This window comes from Ambystoma mexicanum, chromosome 12 (assembly GCF_040938575.1).
Source record: "Ambystoma mexicanum isolate Mex_15411 chromosome 12, UKY_AmexF1_1, whole genome shotgun sequence".
NCBI classification, from domain to species: domain Eukaryota; kingdom Metazoa; phylum Chordata; class Amphibia; order Caudata; family Ambystomatidae; genus Ambystoma; species Ambystoma mexicanum.
In genome coordinates, this window is record NC_090936.1 from 1,187,884,717 (window position 1) to 1,187,904,697 (window position 19,981).

General features: G+C 48.4%; 1 protein-coding gene across 1 annotated transcript in view; it reads left to right on the forward strand.

The window, feature by feature from the left end:
* Positions 1-8,180: 8,180 nt before the first annotated feature.
* DBX2 (developing brain homeobox 2) overlaps positions 8,181-19,981 on the forward strand; it is a 70,031-nt gene continuing 58,230 nt past the window's right edge. The window contains exon 1 of the mRNA XM_069629842.1: positions 8,181-8,831. Within this exon, the coding sequence (XP_069485943.1) occupies positions 8,513-8,831 (319 nt within the window). The 5' untranslated portion in view covers positions 8,181-8,512. The remainder of the gene's footprint in view (positions 8,832-19,981) is intronic.

Consider the following 19,981-nt stretch of genomic DNA (forward strand, 5'->3'; position numbering starts at 1 on the left):
AAATATGCCTTTTCCCCACCTCTCCCTTCCCAACATGCTGGTCGGGAGCTTTGTGCACAGGTCCCGACGCTCCTCCCACCTGCGGTGTCATTGAAATGGACAAGGGACTGTGTTCCTTTTCCATGGCGGCAGCCATCTTTTTTTCTTGGGCGATTGGTGTCGCGCAATACACGCAGCCAATCACCCAGATTTTTTTTTTTTTACTATTTGCACTCCGACATAATCCCAGAGCAAATCAAACACAAAGGGGGTCATTACGAGTACGGCGGTAGGGGGTTAACGGCACCGGTAAGTATGCCAGTGCCGTTAACCCCCTACCACCACATTCCGAGGTCACTTAGCGGGTCCCACTAGGACCGGCTGGTTTTACCAACCGCCCTTAGCGGGACCCGTTAAGGGACCAGGGAGCTAATAACGGGCCCGCAATTTGCGGGCCCGTTATAAGCTCCTTCCCCATTCCCATTGAGCCCTATGGTGGCTCGAATGGGAATGGGGAATGGTTTTCGAAATGGGGACTTACCGGGTCCGCAAGGGTCGGAATGTCTCGGTAAGTCCACATTCCGACACCACGGACCCGGACACTAGTTTGGAGGTAGCCATGGTGCTATTAGCACCATGGCTACCTCCAAACTCGTAATGACCCCCAAAGTCACCTCAACCATATACAATGCGATTACTTCCTTCGCCACAAAGGAAATAGTCAGCCTTAAGGCCAAATGGGAATGAGATGTAGGAGCACTACAACCAGAAGACTGGATAACCGCACTGATGTACCCCAGGGAGGCCGCAATTTCATCCAGACTCCGGCTCGTACAGCTAAAGATTCTATACTGAACCTACTACCCGAGAGTGGCCCTCTTCCGATGGGGTAAAATCTCAGACCCACGGTGCTTACGCTGCAAACGGGAAGAAGGCACCTTCTTTCACATTCTATCGGAATGTGACAACATACAACAATATTGGCAGGCATGCTGTGACGAGCTATCTAGGGTCATGGACAAAACAATATTGAGACAACCAAAGCAGCTATTGTTGGGGGTGGAAGACAAGAGTGATATCACAAGATACTAAATGTTATTCCTGTCAACTGCCACGGCAATACTCAGAAGGAACATTGCACAGCTATGGGGCTCGGAAGTCACCCCCAGTTTCGACCAATGGGTTACGGATGTGGACATATGCGTTGCAATGGAACACAGGGTGTACACCGCAAGAGGTTGCCCTGACAATGCAAATAAAATATGGCAAAAATGGGAAGACTCACACTGACTAGGAAACTGCCTAGTCAGGCAGATAAAGATATGAGTAAAATGTGAAACAGGAAAACGCCAACAGAACATTGCCCAACACTGCCAGTGGCTCGGTGCTCTAGTCTGCTCTGCTGATGCCTGAGATGCAAGAGGAGTGGGGGGTTCACAGAGAGACTATCAGTAAATGTACGTTTAATGATGTATGTGGAAAATCAACAAAATTGTTTAATAAAAAAAAAAACTATTTGCACTCTGGCAAACCCTGGGGTGCGACTGGCTATAACCCCACACCCTCAGTAGGCTACGCAGGCTCGGGCCGGCGGGTCATTACTGGACATGTCCACCCCTCGACGTGGGAGTGATTGCCATATTCATTTCCGATCACTCCTACAAAGTGGTACACATCCAACGAGGGGCTATCCCCCTCTGAAGCTCTCTCAGCCTCTCTAGTCATAGCCTCCTTACGTTCCCTGCCATTTTGCTCCTTCACCCTCCTCTCCCCCCATCACTGGAGCCCCCCACACCTAACATGAGGCCCATTATCACTGTGTCAGGCTTCTGGACTGGCCAGAAGAAGCCACTCCTGTCGCTGGGAGGGGCCCCAAGCACACCCCCTCTTGCTGTCATGATGCCCCCCCCACTATACATGGCTAATGCACCTGTCCATGCATTGCGCTTACTCCTATAAGCCCCCCCCCACCCATAGCATGGCCCAGTCAGCCATGGATGCTTTCCGTTCGAATCTCTCCTCTCCATCTATATAAATATACCATATCCTGCACATGCCTCTGGGTAGATAGCTCACAGGTTAAGCGCTCACTTCTGCTGAAAGTTTGAATCTTGACATGGCCCAACGCCACAGTTCCTCCTTGCGGGGTCGATAAGTAGAGTCCTATTAAATTGGGCAACGATAACAGCTATCATTACAGCGCATAGAAGCAATTAGAATCTGTCATGCAGCACTATATGAAATCATGATATTAATGTATTGCTATTGATGCCGTGTCATTATTCACTCACAATTTCCCCAAGAGATGCGTTCCTTCTGCTACTGGGACCACCCAAAGGGCCTGAGTCACGGGTGGATCCATTGAAAAACGCTTCGTGAATCAGGCCCAGAGTGTAGCACGAATCCGCTGCTTTCCTGAAAAATGCTGGGTGGGGGCCCTCTGCATCAAACGCACAAGTCAGGACAGCGTGATTTACCAGTAGCTTTGTTTGCTGTTCCAGGGGTGGGGGGGCGAGAAAGGGAAGGGGTTGAATCTTTAGTGAAATAGATGTGCAAATAAACAATGCACGAATTAAGATGTGTGTGCGTGAGCTGGGCGCGCCTTCACACAAAGGCCATCATTGTGGGAGAATGCATACATTGGTGGGGGGGAGGGGGGTGTGTGTGTGTGTGTGTGTGTGTGTGTGTGTGTGTGTGTACGTACACATACGATCAAGTTAATTACTATGGGCCTCATTACACGGTAGGAGGTAACCATACCGCTATTAGCGGCATGGCTACTCACTTAACGCATACCAGGTCCGGGTAGGCAGTATGGGGACTTACCGGGTCATTCCAACCCTGGTGGACCCAGTAAGTCCCCATGCCAAATACCATTCCTCATTCCCATTCGAGCCCCCATAGGGCTCAATGGGAATGGGGAAGGAGCTAATAACGGTACCGCAATTTGTGGTACCGTTATTAGCTCTGAAGTCCCTTAGCAGGACCCGTCCTTAACACCTGGGGCCTCATTACAAGGTTGGCGGTAAGGCAAAAACGATGCCGGTATGGTAATACCGGCATCGTTTACCGCTCCGGTGTATTCTGACCAGGCAACCCGGTATTAGTGGCACCCTAAATAATGGGTGCCTACACGCGCCCCTTTGGGAGCAAATTCCGGTAATAGGGGGACCTCCCAACCCACGCGGACATGCAAATACCGGCATCGCGAAGCCGGTAATCACGGACTGCATGAGGCCAGGCATCGCGGACCACCCGCAAACAGCAATCAGGAAACAAGCCAACTGCCACAGGTGCACACAATCCCCACAGGTGGAGGCAATGGAGGCTGGGCCAGTATAAAAGGAGCACACCCACACCCCTTCCAACACCAAAATGCCACCACTAGCTGTTGCAATCATGGCGCTGGAAGACATGCCAATACTGCTACAACTACAGCAACAACACCAACTACAACAACTACAGCATCAACAACAAGCAGCACAGTGGAGACGCAGGAGGAGAAGGAGGGTGAGACAGGCCCAGCAAACACCACCAGCGCAGCCAGCAGTGCCTCGTAGGCAGCCACCAATCCCTCGCACCAGACCCAGCCCATTCAACCTAACCCCTGAGCAGATCCACACCCTGTACCGGTTGGACCGGGACACCATCACCACCATGGTGGACATGATACACAATGACATAGGCAGCCTCATAGAAATGCGCACTGCCATCCCCCCGCTACTGAAGGTGGTGTCTGTGCTCCACTTCCTGGCCACAGGCACCTATCAACACACAGTGGGGCAGCTGAATGGCATTTCACAACCACTTTTTTCACGCATGTTGAACCAAGTGCTGGATGCCCTCCTGAAGCATGCAAGAACCCACATATCCCTACCACGGACTGGCCAGGAGATAGCCGACACCAAAGTAAGCTTCCGTGCACTGGCAGGCATGCCCAATTGTGTTGGTGCCCTGGACTGCACCCATGTTGAATTGGTAGTCCCCCATGCCATAGAGGCGGTGTACCTCAATCGCAAGCAATACCACTCCATCAATGTGCAGATGGCATGTGACTCCAGCAAGATCATCACACATTGCTGCGCCCGCTATCCCGGATCAACACATGATGCCATGGTACTGCGCAACTCCACGCTACCCCGTCACATGGAGCGACATGCTGGACCACGTGCCTGGCTGCTTGGTGAGTTGCACAACTGGGCCATGGCAGTGCTCTGGGGTACTGATGTGTAGGGATGCATACTCCACCTGGTTGGGAAAGGGGTGGGGGGATGCATACCCCACCTGGGTGGGAATTGTCGGTGATTGGAGACTGCATGCAGAGCTAAACACTCCAGACCTGAACCTCACAAACGGAACATGACACATCACTGGCACAAATTAAACAAATAATGCACATCGATGACAACAAGTAAGAGGTACAACCAGGCCACCATGGTGATGGCAAGCAATGCATGACTGTACAGGATGGCATCTGGGCCAATGTGGCTAGTGTGACCATGCATAGAACTAACTGCGTGAATGGGAGGCTAAACATTGTCGTATTACCACAGTACATCCGCCTCAGCATGCATGATTACACCCCGCATCATCTATTGAACGCCATCCAGAATAACAGACCTCATAACAGTTTAGATTGCATCTAGGTGACAATTTTGCATACGTACAGGGACATGTGCATGTCCACACCAAATAGCTGCCGCCGTGACTGTGCTTCCTGAAGGTGCCAGCTCAGAGTGACACACACCTATTTGTATTTGCTTGCAGGTGACGGAGGATATCCCTTGAGGCCATGGCAACTTACCCCTGTGCGTAACCCGCAGAACAGCCATGAAGAGGAGTACATTTGTGTGCACACCTGCACCCGTGTTGTGATAGAGCAGACCTTTGGCCTGTTGAAGGTGCGTTTCCGCTGCCTAAGCAGGTCTGGTGGGGCACTCCTATATAGGCCTGAGAAGGTGGCAAAGATCACCATTGCCTGTGTCATGCTGCACAACATGTGCGTCCGGAGAAATGTACCACTGCCACCTGACATTGACATGCATGCCCCGGGTGAGGATGATGAGGATGGAGACGGAGGTGAAGTAGCCCCCCTGCTAGTACATGATGCATGGGATAGCCATACAGTACGCCAAGCACAGATTCACAAATTCTCCTGACCTACAGGGACTATGAAAGACATGTGTCAGTCAGACACTGGGCCAATGTGGACATGCACACAGGGAATGTTGGGAGTTGGGCACTGAACACCGTAACACATTAAATGGATGCACACGAAAATAACAATGTCTAGCCATGGATTTTTCTTATCACAATGTGTGTATTATTTACAACAGCAAAAATGTGCCCACTCCCCCCCTCAGTAACCCCCCCAACAAACTCCCAGACCCCCCCAACAAACTCCCAGACCCCCCCCAACAAACCCCAAAACCCCCCCAACCAACACCAATACCCCCAATAGACTCCACAAGATGCACCCCTTCACCCCCAACCTTGTGTCCCACTCCCATTGTCCGCCCACACTACTTCCGGGACTTCTTCCTGTCTGGAGGCGGCATTTCAGTGTGTCTTGCACTCCTATGTGTCTGGCGCACTGGGCCGGTGGGGACAGATGAAGCTGGTGTGGCGGTAGTAGGTGAGTCGCTGGCAGATTCCACACCTCCTGCAAGCCGTGGCTGCTGCATATGGAGCAGCATTGAAGTCAGCACCTGTGTCACCGCCCCCAGGCAGTCCCTCATTAGCCGAGCCGATGCATTAACAGTGGCTGTGTTGGCTGCGATGGCCGCCGTAGTCCCCGCAATTGCTGTGGCAACCGCCTGGTTTCCTCCCCGTCCGCTATGTACTGGCGGAGTAGGTCTAACATGGCCTCCTGTCGGGCCTCCACCGTCGACAATCGTGTCTCCAGGGTTTTGTAGGGGGCTGGAGTGGTGGGTTGTGCAGTCACGTGGATGGCATTTTCGGGACTGTACTCCTCAGAGGTGGGTAGGTCACAGTGACGGAGGCAGGGATCAGCTTCACTGCAGGTGGGTGACTGCAGGTGTTGGGGTGAGGGGGTGGGCACGGGGCTCGGGGTGGCCGGGCATATCACCTCGGTGTCTGCCTCAGGCTCCACACTGGCATCAAGTTCTTCCCCAGTGGAGGCGGGTGCTTCCAGGGACTCCCCTTGGACAGGTGTGGGTGTGGCCTGCTGGGTCAGTAGTATGTCAGGCACACTGGCAGCAGGTGTTGCTGGCTGTGTCCCAGCTCGCACAGGCACACTGGCAGTGGCTGTGGCCTGCTTCCCTCCAGCGGAGGTGGTGGTAGCCCTCTTCTGAGGGTGTGAGGTGGATGCCCTCGCGGTGGTCTCCTGGGTTGCTTCTTCCTCATCGGTGCCTGGGGGGTTAGAAGAGATGCAGGGCATCAGTGATGGTGTGACATGGCAGAGGCATAAGATGGTGCTGTTCATTATTCATTTGATCATGCATTCATGTCTTACAGGTGTGTCGCGCAGGGTATTCAGAGGGAGCATTTTAGCGTTCACTGCATGGCAGGTGGCATGCCGTTGATATGGGGTTTGTGTGTTGGGTTACATGGGCATGGTCCTGGTATGTTGCCCGTGTGTAGGTTATGGGATTGGCACTCAGCATGCATTTCTGTGTGGCAGGGTGTGGGCCGCCATCTTGACTTGGATATGTTGATGTGGGTGTAGGGACATGCATTGCCTTGCCTAGTCTCACATCCACGTCACTAGTGCTAAGTCATGTTTTCCCCTACAGGGATGTGCAGGGTCACTCACCTCTTTCTGTGGATGATGCCGCACCCATCTCCATCTCTCTGAATCCCTTTATTGACTCAGGATCAATAAAAGTGCTGGCAGTCTCCTCCCAGGGCATCAGCTTAGCAGGTGAATGTGGACCCCCACCTGTCTCCATGGCCGCCCTTCTGTTGCTCGATAGGATGTTTCGCACCCTGAAGTGGAGTCGTCCCACCTCTTGCGGCAGTCACGCACGGTGTGTGGGGTGGTCCCCACGGCCGACACCTTCTGGGCAACCTCCTGCCAGATTTCCTTTCTCCTCATCTGGGCTTCTCGCTTCATATCATTGCTTTTCATTATGGCTACACAGAGTGTGAGCAAGCATACTGAGCTCAGCGTCTGAAAAACACTTCTTCCGCTGCCGGGTGGTCATCTTCCGGGTGGCCTTGGACATCCTCAGGGTTTTCCAACACAGCACGACACGAAAAGACTGGTGGTTAGGGAGGATGGCAATGGATTGTGTTTTTAAAGATGGCCGCCGGCCCATTTCCCGTTCCTGCGCGATGACGTAATTTCCGAGTCCGGTTTTGCGAACCCGGTATTAGCATGGTGGTATTACCGGGCCGGTATTTAAGGGTTGCTCTGAGCCGGTGCCGGTATCGATGGGTCCCGTGATGCCGCTATCAGGGGGTTGGAGGGCCTTTAGCGGCATGCCGGTATTACCATTACCCGCATGGGGGTTCGCACGTGCTCGCGCACTCGTAATCACCCGCTATTAGCGGGTTCATACGAGCAGGGACCCGCTCTTACCGGCATGCCGGTAATTAACCCGTTTTTACCAGGCTACTCGTAATGAGGGCCCTGGTCAGACCAGGCGTTAAGGACGAGACCCGCTGAGGGACCTCGTAGTAGGGCGCTAAGGGGTTACCGGCACCAGTGACCTCACCGGTACCGGTAATCCCTTAGCACCTACCGTGTAATGAGGCCCTATGTCTTTCCTTGATTAAAAGTGATGATTTGGTTGTCATGGTTACAGAATCATGTATCACATCACATCCAAAACATCCTGGTTAGACTGCAGTTACTATTCATTTAATGCAGAAAAATGTAACTTACTTAAACAATTGCATGTGGTCCCCTGCAAAGTGCACACGAAGCGCACAGGCAAAGTTAGATGTGTCACAACTGTTAACATGCACCTCGTGCTGTGCACGTCCCTTTGTGCAGAGACCCACGATTAGCCGAACACCGATCCCTCCCGGGCAACAGTAAAGCGGGCAATGCCAGGGAGACAAGGGCCTGGAAGAGGCCGGGGCTGCACGAGTGGGTAATTCCAGCATTGGCAGGCCCCCGGCGGCGTTGCCGACTCTCTATGCCCCCCCGCTGGGCGGGGTGTTAGGACTTCATGAAGAGAGCACCCAGACAAAGCGGGTGAATCGCCCAGCAGAAGCCATTGCAGGGGCGGCGATAGTATCCTGCAGCCCCGGACCCCCCCGCCACTCCACACGCCCCTCGCACAGCAGCGCTTTGTCAGCTGTGTCCATCTCTCTGTGGCACACTTGACATAATGAATGGCCCAGACACACCTTCTGCCCTACAAGAGCCTTACCTCAATGGGGAAGGCACTGACTCACCCCACAGAGCGGAGGCGCTCACCCAAAACATGCCTTTTCAATGGGTTCGCCCTAAGACACTGGACGTTTCCAATTAGGACTGGGGGGTGGGGTAGGCTGAAACGGAGGCAGTGCCTCAAAAGTCAAAGCGAGGGACCCTGCGAGGAGTCTATACCCCGTCGCCACCATGATGCCCACCGCCGGACCGACCCGCAGCCTCCCCCGGGATTTCTTGGGGTACGCCGCTTTCGCCAGGACGCCGGGCTTCGGCAACGTGGGCAAAAGCTTCCTGATCGAGAACCTGCTGAGGGCTGGCGAGCCGCTGGATGCCGGTCTGCGGCCTGCCCCTGCCAGTCCAGTGCCACTCAAACTGTGTCCGACTGCGGAACGAATGAGCCCCCCGGGAGGGCCTTATACGACACGATGGGCCTTTCAGCTTGTTAACCGCCCCGAGCGGCTGCCAGCCCCGTCTCCCGGCAGGGAGAGCGGCTTCGAGCCTCTCACTGGTAGGACATGCTTTTACTTTCCTGTTTTATGCTGTTATGTAGTCGCGCCTCGGGTACCACCAGTGGCAGTGCAAGGGTCAGACTTAAGAGGAAACTCGAGCAGCACATGTGGTAGTAATCTGTCTTCATGTTGGCAGCTGGGTGGCGACTCACTTGCAGCAAGTGTTTCTAACTTCAAAGCACTATGCACTACCTGTCACTAGCGCCCAGATGCCCTGGGGTTCGGTGCGCTGAAATAAATGTGAACATAAATAAATATATAAATAAAACGGTATTACGATTTGGTCTTTTTATGCGAGCGTGTCAGCGGGCAGGTGAAACTAGGCCATGGTGCTACCAAAGCAGGCTATATATATATTTTTAAATCACAATTTAACAGCATTATACCAGTGAAATATGTCTCAACTTTCTAGTTCTGCATGCTAAAATACAGGAAAACATGTGTTTAAGTTTCTAAACGTTTTTGTGGTGCTTTCTGCTGCTACACAATGAGAGTGTGCATAACACCACTGTCCCCATTTGTTAAAGAAACTGGTGTTTAATCTGTAGCCTGGAATACCTGATGGGACATTTATTTATTTATTTACTTACTTATCGTTTGCTTGTTAGGCGCTTATACAGGAAATGCAATTCTGTTTCAAAGCACCCACAGGGCAGGGGGGAGGGGACATGGGGTAGCAGTGCAATTAAAAACAGAAAATACAATTAAATGCAAAAATACAGAGGGGGAAGGGACTGGGGAACCTAGTGTGGCTTGCGAGTGTTCAGAACGCACAGGTGCATTATTCCAGGGGGCTAATGCAGGGGCGTGAAACACCAGGTCTGTGCTCGGGTTATCAGCCTCACACGCATGTCATACCAGGCAGCTAATATTACAAAAAAAGAAATGGGTCGGGAAGCAGGGTCGAAAATACTCTCAAGAAACAGGCGATTCCCCAGTGCCCTGAGTCGCGGCTTCTAGCCGCTACAGAGAGCCCAATTTAACAATGGCCGTCAATTTGCGATTGTTGATGTTATTCTCTGTATTGCATTATTGCTGTACTATAAACAAATAAATAAATAAATGTCGCTGTATACGTTTAGATGCAAAGAGTGTGGTTTGCAACTAGGGGAGACTTCGGTACTGAAATGGAAGCCGTGTACATGCACTATTTTTAACCCATGTGCACGAGTGAAAGAGAAACAGGGCGGCATTACAGGGACACTTCGCACTAGAGGGGAATCCTGCCCTACTGCAAACACGATATTATTTGTATGCATGCTTGCACAAGGGAAATATTTGCACCAGTCCTAATTATTTTCTCATGTGCAAAAATGCATTTAAAGAATGTTTTTGCACTAGGGCAATTTTGACACTGATAGCAATTGCACTTCCACTGGTGCAAAGATTCTGTAATACCACCCTCAGGCGCTATGTTTTAATATGTGCCAACATACCAGAATTCCCCGAGAGGAAGCGTTGGACTAGGGGTCAGACAGGCACAAAAAGTAGCTCAGGGGCCAACCAAAAGTGTGTCACGGTCACAAATCAGTGCCCAGATGCCCTAGGGTTAGGTGTGCTTTACACATGCCAAAATACATAAAATGCAATGTCTGACTTTTCAAAGCAAAACATTTCATGGGCACCCATTTTTGGGGATCACGGTTTGCAAATGGTGCCATTTTAAACACATTAGATTAGTGGTGGGTTTAAACTACCAGCGCGGAGGGCGGTGGTCAAACAGCATGTCTGGGGATAAAAGCTGAGGCACTTCCTGCACATCGCCTGCCTCATTATATCAGCACTTTACAAAAAGTGCAGGACACGCTTCTTACTTACAATAGCACATGTACAGATGACGGAAGTATTCCCGGGAACGGTGCCTGTACAATAGCACACAGATGAGAACGAGTGGTGAGCTAGTTAACGAGGGAGTAGGAAAGTGGGACATATGGTAACCAGCGCCCGGTTGACTACGGGCTCTATAAATAAATAAATAAAAAATGCTGTGTGCCTGATTTACAAAAGTGTTTTGCAATGGCGCGGAACCATTGAAAAACGCTTTGTAAATGGGTTCCAGGTCATTTCCACGAACTAAATGACTTTGTGGTAATTAACTTAGTGGAAATTACTTGGAATTATTACTTAAATTTGTTTTTTTTAATGGAGGGGTTCCCCCTCCAACACCCTTTCCCCCTTTACTACCACCCCTACCCCAAACCCCTCTTCCCCCTACTTTTAACCCCCTTTTATCCACTCTTTTACCCTTTTACCCTTTTAGGCCAATCCACCGTTGCCCAGGGTGCAGGGGCCCACTGGCAAATCTCCAGAGTTCCCTATAGTCCAGTCCATCCCTGCCCAGGATGCAGAGGCCTTCCGGGAAATCTCCTGAGTTCCCTATAGGCCAGTCTACCTCTGCCCAGGGTGCAGAGGCCTACCAGGAAATCTCTAGAGTTCCCTATAGGCCAGTCCACCCCTGCCCAGTGTGCAGAGGCCTTCTGGGAAATCTCCAGAGTTCCCTATAGGCCAGTCCACCACTGCCCAGGGTGTAGAGGCCTACCGGGAAATCTCCAGAGTTCCCTATAGGCCAGTCCACCAAAGGGTGCAGAGGCCTTCTGGGAAATCTCCAGAGTTCCCTATAGGCCAGTCCACCCCAGCCCAAGGTGCAGAGGCCTACCGATAGGCCAGTCCACCCCTGGTCTCCTCGGTTTCTAAGGGAGCTGCTGTTGACCTAACGAAAAAGTGCTCACAGCAAAGCAGCGCTACGTGTCCAGTGCGCAAAGTCTTGACAGCCAAAATACACAACGTTTTAAAAGGGAGAACATTTAAGTTTGCATTGTGGGAAAAAATGGAACAAATGAAGGGGCCATGCTCCGGAAGCACGTGTGTATTATTTTGGTGTATTTTTGCAGCACTCAATTTTTGCCCCAGTGCAAATACTGTGCGAATTTGCAACAAAATAGCGTGACGCGTTTGCAATACGCCTGGAGACTGGCCTTGGCTGGTAGCGGTGCGCGGTATAAATCAACATAACATAACATACGGGCCTGCGTGATCTATTTGGGCGCTGGGACGAGCGATGCGCCGGCAAAGGGTTTTGATAATAGTCCATATTAATTAGACAATGCATGCAGTTCAAAAAGGAATCCATATTATTTCATTATTTTGCCATGCTCTTTTTACTAAAGCTACACAGAACGGAGCAAAGTGATTTGGCCTTAAACCGACTTCCTTCGTCATGGTTTAAAATGGGGCAAAGTTTGACTGCGCCCCTCTGTCATCCAGTACATACCTAAAAGAGTTAGGCCCTGTTTTGATCCCATTTTAAAGGTTTGTGCCACTTGGTATTTGATGGGCCTGAAGAAGTCAGCAGAAACATTGCACAGTAGCGGGGCGCCTCCAGCTATTTTAAGGGCGTCACTTTTTATTTAAACTAAAGTAAATGGGCAAGACCCCGGGGAAGCACTTCCAGCAAGGTAAAGGGCCTGATTCATCAAGTGTTTTCCAATGGGATTGCCCATTATAAAATGCCTCTGTGAATCAGGCCTTTAGGGTGTCGCCACTGCTTTTGAAGTCTTTCACTGTGGCTGATTTTGTGTGGAAGTCATTACCGCCACACAAAAGCATTGCGACTTGTGATACTACCATGTGTGGTAATCGTACCTGCGATATCATGGCATTTCTCCATGGAGTCCTGTGGGTCCCCAAAACAAGTAATAACAGAAGGGTCTGCATGATTTGGAATCATGTGGACCCTTTTAGCAGGGGTCTGCAACCTGAGGCTCTTCAGATGTTTTGGACTACAATGCCCATTGCCCCTCACCTTTGACTCAGCTAACTAGGCCTGATGGGAGTTGTAGTCCAAAACATCTAGCGAACCAAAGGTTGCAGATTCATGCAGTCAACGGTCACTCGGTTTCACGGTATCGCCGCAGGTAATAATTCTAAACTTGGAATCACCACCTTAGTGGCTGAAACTGCACATACAAACTATAGCCATCGCCTGGTTGACACATTCTGTTATATTTTCCATTAGCACCTGGCACGGGGGAGGCATCCAATCGGGAACCAAGGAATCCGGGCTGAATCTACCGATGTAAGCCTACGTTCCAAAATGCCTGACGTGGCTTCCCCCGCCTGCCACCGTCCCTCCCCCCCCACCTGCCTGATTGCGGCAGATGCCCCCACCGCTGGCTGCCACAGGAGCTGCCGCAGCTTCTGCTTCCGGTCTGTTATGGCCACCATGGAAATGGAAGAGGGGCTTTGTATGGAGCCCCGCCTGCCAGATCCATGGCGGCCATCTTGAGGGCCTTCTTATAGCGCCCCACCTTCCAGATCCATGGCGGCCATCTTATTAAAGTACCATTCATTGAATCAAAATACAATGCTCTCAGCACTCCGGATTACCAGACGGGCAATCCTGGGTGCTAATAGCGTTAAGACCCTACGCTAGGACGCCTAACAAGGGTCCCCAGGCTGATAACACCCGATCTGGCTCGCCGTATAGGGTCTTAATGCTTAATTGTTTCTGTATGTCCAGAAGTCCCAATGAAGATGTGTGGTGCAAACATGCAGTGTTTGTGTGGGGAAATTGGCACGGTTTGGTCAGATCTCTTTTTACTGGTGTATTTTTCGGTGGATTTTTTACTGTTCAAATTCAACTTGGGATACTTGAGAGAAACCAAGTCAAACTTACAAACTAGCAACTGGAGTTTAAAAGGGGATAATGGAAGCTGGGATGAGGATGAAGAGGTGGGGAGCTCAGGGGCCCCATTCAAAAGTATGGCTCCCAAAGCTTTCATAAACGATGCTTTCTGTACAACGCCTTCCCCGGGAGCCACCAATGAATACAAGGATTGGGCTACAGCAGGTACGGCTGAGAAACCGTTTATTTATTTGCCTGTTTTGTAATGCGCTACATGCAAGGTTAGTCGCTTCAGAGCGCTACAAAAGACATCACACATGGAGCAATCGAGACAAATAAAGTGCAGTTACACATGCATGCGGGAGGGGGAGAGTTAGGTACCCAGACACTCAAAATCAACAACGAAACGGGGTTTTAGCGGCCCCCTGGGGTCCTGGAGGGCTTTTCCTGGGTGCGGTAAGTGCTATTTATAATGGGTTTTTTATAAGGCGCTAAATACCCAGATGTTTCTAAGCGCTGCAGCGGCGATCGAACTTGTGTTGCTCCTCGCCGTCTTGCTTCCAAGACGAGCGTGTTGCCCCTGAGCTATCCCCCCGAGGCTGTGGCACCTAAAAGATCCTAAATACACAGATAAATAATGAAGCGATGACGTCTCCTGGGGGCCGCTGCCTATATCAGAGTTGGTCCAAGTCATCACTCGTGCATCTGAGGGTGGCAAAATACGTTCCATTCACTTGTGCAAGGGTCACGTCTATTATTACAGCATGATGGGAAACACAATTCTGTATAAGCACCCAAACACTGTTGCTAGCAGGACTAGGCACTTTGCTCTTTCTAGGCACTATACGGCATCAATGATTGTAGGACTGATGAGTTGCAGTTTTCGAGACATATTAATTGAATATGTCTTCAGGTGTGGGGATACAATTCCATTTCAGTGAAAGAAGCCGGCGATCACAGGACCTAAGGAGTCCTGGCTCTGTTTCTCCAAAGTGAATCGGAATTTATCAGAGATGTAGGTTTTTGGGGCTGATCTCTCCATTAGTTTTATTATTTTAATGTAAATAATGTTACTGTGCCACGCGGGTATACGCTTTAATGCTGTTGATTAAATAAGCAGTAAGTGCCCCGGGCAGCCCTGTTGGCATCTTCTCATAATTGATGAGGAAAATGTCTCCACTCTGGATATTTTTTACTATAAGAATGGCTCTACTTAATTGCCTTTGTGTATTGTTACATTGATGGTTAGTAGTACGAATTAAACCATGTGCATTGTTCTCGTTGTTACCCTGAAGAAGACTCCTGCGAGAGCTGAAACACTTCAGGCTTTGTGTCCTGGTTTCCCTTTGCCCAGACTGAAGATTAGTTGAGCGCGCTCCTTCACTAGGCGCGCTGCTCTCACTTGACTTGTGTTTGACCATGAAGCTGAAGAAGTTTGGGGGAAGTTATATGTTGACGGTTATCTGGGGCAAGGCAAGAACCCAGGGGGACACCACACTCATACAGGCTCCATCTACATACATACACTGGAGCTGTTTAGACCTTGAATATGCATACAATGTGGAAATGGGCGTGTTCTTTTTTTTTTTTATAGTTCCCTGTCTAATATGATTTATTGTGATATTGGTTGCACATACTCAACCTTACACAAAATATAAATAGAATTTATGTTACACAATACAATAATCTCAATTTACAAAAAATATTGCATTACAGTACACAGCAATTCATCAGCATAAAAACTCAATTCACATCATACCATCAAAATGCAATTTTATTGTTAAAATGTGAAAGCTGACCTTATTTCAATTACAATATAGCAAGTCAGCACCCGTAAGTGCTTACCGTATGATGTGCACTAGATGCGCCAAATTAAGTAGTCTTATTTCAGCAATTGCCATGGTCGACTCCTTGCCACTCGATAGTTGGCAGAACATTTCAGCCGAATTCAAATAGTGAGGGTTATGTACATGTGAACCCAGCCTCTTGTAAAAATGGACAGTCATCCAAAATGTGGTCTCTGGTCTGCACAACCTCTTTATTCATACACACATCACAGCCTTGAAGTTTCCCACCTGGGGGCGATCTAATGCAATGAATTTCCCAGGTTTAACCTGTATCTTAAAAATTGGGGTTCACCAATTGGCACACAAGAACTTTTTAAAAATACTTTGGAACAGTACCCAGCGGCTTGTCACCCAATGAAAGAGATCGATACAACTTTGAGGATCTCATTTTGGTCAGTGTCTGCATCCAGTCGCACTCAAACAGGGTTACATGTCTTTATACCAATATATTTTATAGAGAATTAACATATATCGAATATTTTATAACAAACATTTTTATAGAGAATGCACTTTTTTTCTTGGGGGGGTCGAACCACCATTTGCAACCCGTAAAAACCCACCCCAACTCTTTCCCAAAAATATTTAACCCTTTACCCCACCCCTAAATGCATTCTCTATAACATTTGATGTTATAAAATATTCGATATAAAGACTACATTCCTCAAGCAGCTTATTTCTTTACAGCAATTGAGTTGCAGACTATATCACTGTCTGTCTGGTTACAATATTCCAGCACCAGATCGGCACACCTTTTAAAATTTAACAAAGGATATGATTTGATATTCTGTGGTATTTATAACGCGCCTATACACAAGTGTTTCAAGGCGCGACGAGGCAATTTCGTACATCTCATGGCTACCCCAAGATCCACACAGAAAGACCCCACAGTGGGGTCCAGCAGATTTCTATAAAGAGTCGAAATCTTCCAATCCAACGGACATTTTAATGATACCAATCCTAGCTCGAAGCAAAGGGGAGAAATCGTTCAACGATCAGGCAAATGTAGTCCCTTTTCCATAGCCCAGATTCCACCCTGTAATCCAGGGATCTGGTGTTAGCAGCAGCCTCCATACCAGAACACAAATATGGTCTTACTTTCATGCGGTAATAATTGATGAGGGGCAAATCGAGAATCGACAGACCTTCACATGCTTTTTCCTCATCTGCGATGCGCATGGAGACGACGTGGGCATAACGGGAGTCTTCAAAATAGCAAAGTTATCCGAAGCATCTACTGCCAAGCCCAAATGGGTAATGCCCGGAGAGGGGGGTTCCAATCTGGTCACCAATTACCAATGTGGAGCCCATTCTTTTTCAAATACTACTGTTAAATCTAATAATACTCAACTTGTTCTCATTGATTATCAATTCATTAATCAATGAGTATTGTCGCACAAGATTTAGCGGCTTTTGTAAACCCACCTGCGCTCTACCCAGAGGGATCACGCCATCTGCATATGTGAGGTTGTGAACCGTCAAATGTGAGATCATAGGGGGAGCAAAGGATGTTTGTGTTAAAGATTCTCCCAAATCTGCCAGGTAAAGATTGAACAGGCAGGACGCAAGCACGCAGCCCTGGCCGAGCACCTTTTTTGTCTGGAAGCCGTCCAGAGAGACCTTGCCCGTTCAAGCTAACCAGTAAAAAACGAACTCTCATGCAAATGGACCAGGACTGAGAGTAATGCCGATGACATGTACTGCTCCCAAGGTTTTGACCCGAGTCATGAGCGATTGATGCTGTCCAATTCTTGAGAGTAGTCCATCGCAGCCATGTATATAGGGGAATTTCCCACCCTTGCTGTCTCTTCCCTCAAGCAGCTCACAACAAAACTGCTTAATGTGGTGCCGAGTCCCCTACGGAAACCTGTCGGATATTTTTGCAGGCGACCGGTGGAAGTTGCCCGGGACACCAACTCCTTCAACACCAAGGCCGCAAAGATTTTGCTTTCGCTATCGTGAACGGAAATCGACTGGTAATTTAGCAAGCTGTTCCTCTTCCCTTTTTGATATATAGGTATAATTGTGAAGCAATATATGGGGGCGGGGCCTAAATAGGGTCACGCACAGCCACAAATCCCTCTTTAACAGAGGAGAGGCCTGTGTAATTAGAGGAGTGACCTAACAGAGGCAATTGAGTTTACATATGTACAATGAAAGGGTACACATTCTGGTTTAAAATATGTATTTAAATATGGTTAATGAGTGTACAAATAAATATTCAAATATGAAACAGAACATCAAATCAAATGGAGTCAGTACACCATGCAATTCCTCAATTCTTCTGCAAGAAACCCATTATTCAAACATACCAATTTAAGGCATTCTAGGGATAATACTTTAATACAATGTGTGGCAAAAATCAAACAATGTATTCTCTTATAATTTCCCTTTTCTATTTGAAAAGTACCTAATTTCAAATATCTTTAACACTACTGGAGGTGACATCTACTGGCAAAGAGCAGTATTGCTACTCATATTTATAAAGAAATGTGGTTAGGGCGGCCATTTCGGAGTGCCTTGGGATAGCCCTGACAGAGCCCTGGTTCCACTCCAAATATGAAGACTGCCAGGACTGACCCCTGGCTAGCCTGGGCCCACTTAAATCCCTGCCTGTAGCACATTGTGGTTGTGATAGACAGACACCCCAATATAAATGAGTGGTTGCTGATGTCAAATGTTGATATATTTTAGTGAACAGGTCAACTTCCCTTCTTTCTCCAGTTGTTCATGCCCCAAGCTCCGTTCAGTGCCGTGCACAACATTGATTAGCGAATTGAAAAGACTCACATCTCAACCTTTTGCACCATCTCAATGCAAGGATAGAAATCTCCTCTGGCACAAGGTACATACATAGTTTTGCAATCCTCAGCATGGGAACAAGCAAACTGAAAACCAATCTAACATGACCCAGTCCTCCCCAAAAGGTTAAACACTCATGTGGCATACCTTTGCCTTGCAAGTCCTTCATCAACATGTGTTTCGTTATTGCAGCCCTGATAATATACCCATGCTTTCTTCCTTCTCCATTCCAAGGTTGTCCAGATCCCAAATTTCCAACCATCGCCAGGAATTTTGCATTGGTTTTGTAGAGTCATACTACTAGTGCATTGATCTGCTACTGTGTCGTAGTGCAATCTGTTGGTTGGAGTGTCATACTGTAAGGTTATTGGCTTGTTACAATGGGATACTGCCAATCCATTGGTTGGTTAGCGTGCCATACTGTATGTCTATTGGCCTGTGACAATGGGATATCGGCAATCCATTGGTTAGAGTGCCATACTGTAAGGCTACTGGTGTGTTACAATGTCATCCTGACATTCCATTGGTTGGTGAGAGAGCCATACTGCAAGGCTGTTGTTTTGAGGTTTGTTGATGTAGTGGGGTGGGGTAATGAGGCCCAGACGTGGATTAATTAAGGGGTGTAGTGACAGAAAGCTTTCACAACATATTAGTCACCTGACAAGTACTCGGCGATTGAACAGGGTTCTGGGAAAAGAAACACCCATAGGTTAATCTTGTTCTCTACCACCCAACCCTCCCACTCTAGGGAGGAATGCTAGAACCCGGTGGCAAATCAAAGAGACCAGCCCTTGATATAGAAGGTAATCAGCTAGCTCAGTATGTCAAGCACTCGCTGCAGACGTATTTATACAACCTGCAAGTCACAGATTTGAGTTCCAGCAGGGCCGACTCAGCCCTCACTCCTTCCAAGGTCAATGAAGCATCTATTAATGAGAGTTTTAATCACGGTTTTCATTTACAGCTCCCAGAAATGAAACAACCTGCAGTAAGAAGAAGCGCTAGTTCATAAACATTGTATTTTTATTATTAGAGGGCAGATAGGGGGCGCTGTAATGGGTATCCAGATCCTCCGAAAGTTGACAACAAACCTCTACGAATGTTACAGTTGGGTGTTGCACGTATTTACTCCTGCAAATATGTGATACAAATTGAAAAAACAGGATTTTCTGCTGATTTGAGAAAATGTTGAGTTCATGATGGAAGAAGGAGAGAGGCTTCCACAAAAGCATTTATGACATTTAATTAAAAACTCCAAAAGGAATCTAACCTGTAACATTAAGAATGGGACTAACCTTTTTTGAAATGTGAAGAAACCTTTTAAAATAACCGTTAGACTTTCTAAAAGAAATGTTCACAGAAAGGGTTGGCGTTGTGTTAGTTCAGTTGTAAAATCAAACAACATCCACGTGTTGACACATTGCACTGGACTAACTGTATGTATCATGACAAAATCCAAGTGTTGACACGTTGCACTGGACTAACTGAATATATTATGACAAAATCCAAGTGTTGCACTGGACTAACTGTATGTATCATGACAAAATCCAAGTGTTGACACGTTGCACTGGACTAACTGAATATATTATGACAAAATCCAAGTGTTGACACGTTGCACTGGACTAACTGAATATAATATGACAAAATCCAAGTGTTGACACGTTGCACTGGACTAACTGAATATAATATGACAAAATCCAAGTGTTGACACGTTGCACTGGACTAACTGAATATATTATGACAAAATCCAAGTGTTGACACGTTGCACTGGACTAACTGAATATATTATGACAAAATCCAAGTGTTGACACGTTGCACTGGACTAACTGAATATATTATGACAAAATCCAAGTGTTGACACGTTGCACTGCACTAACTG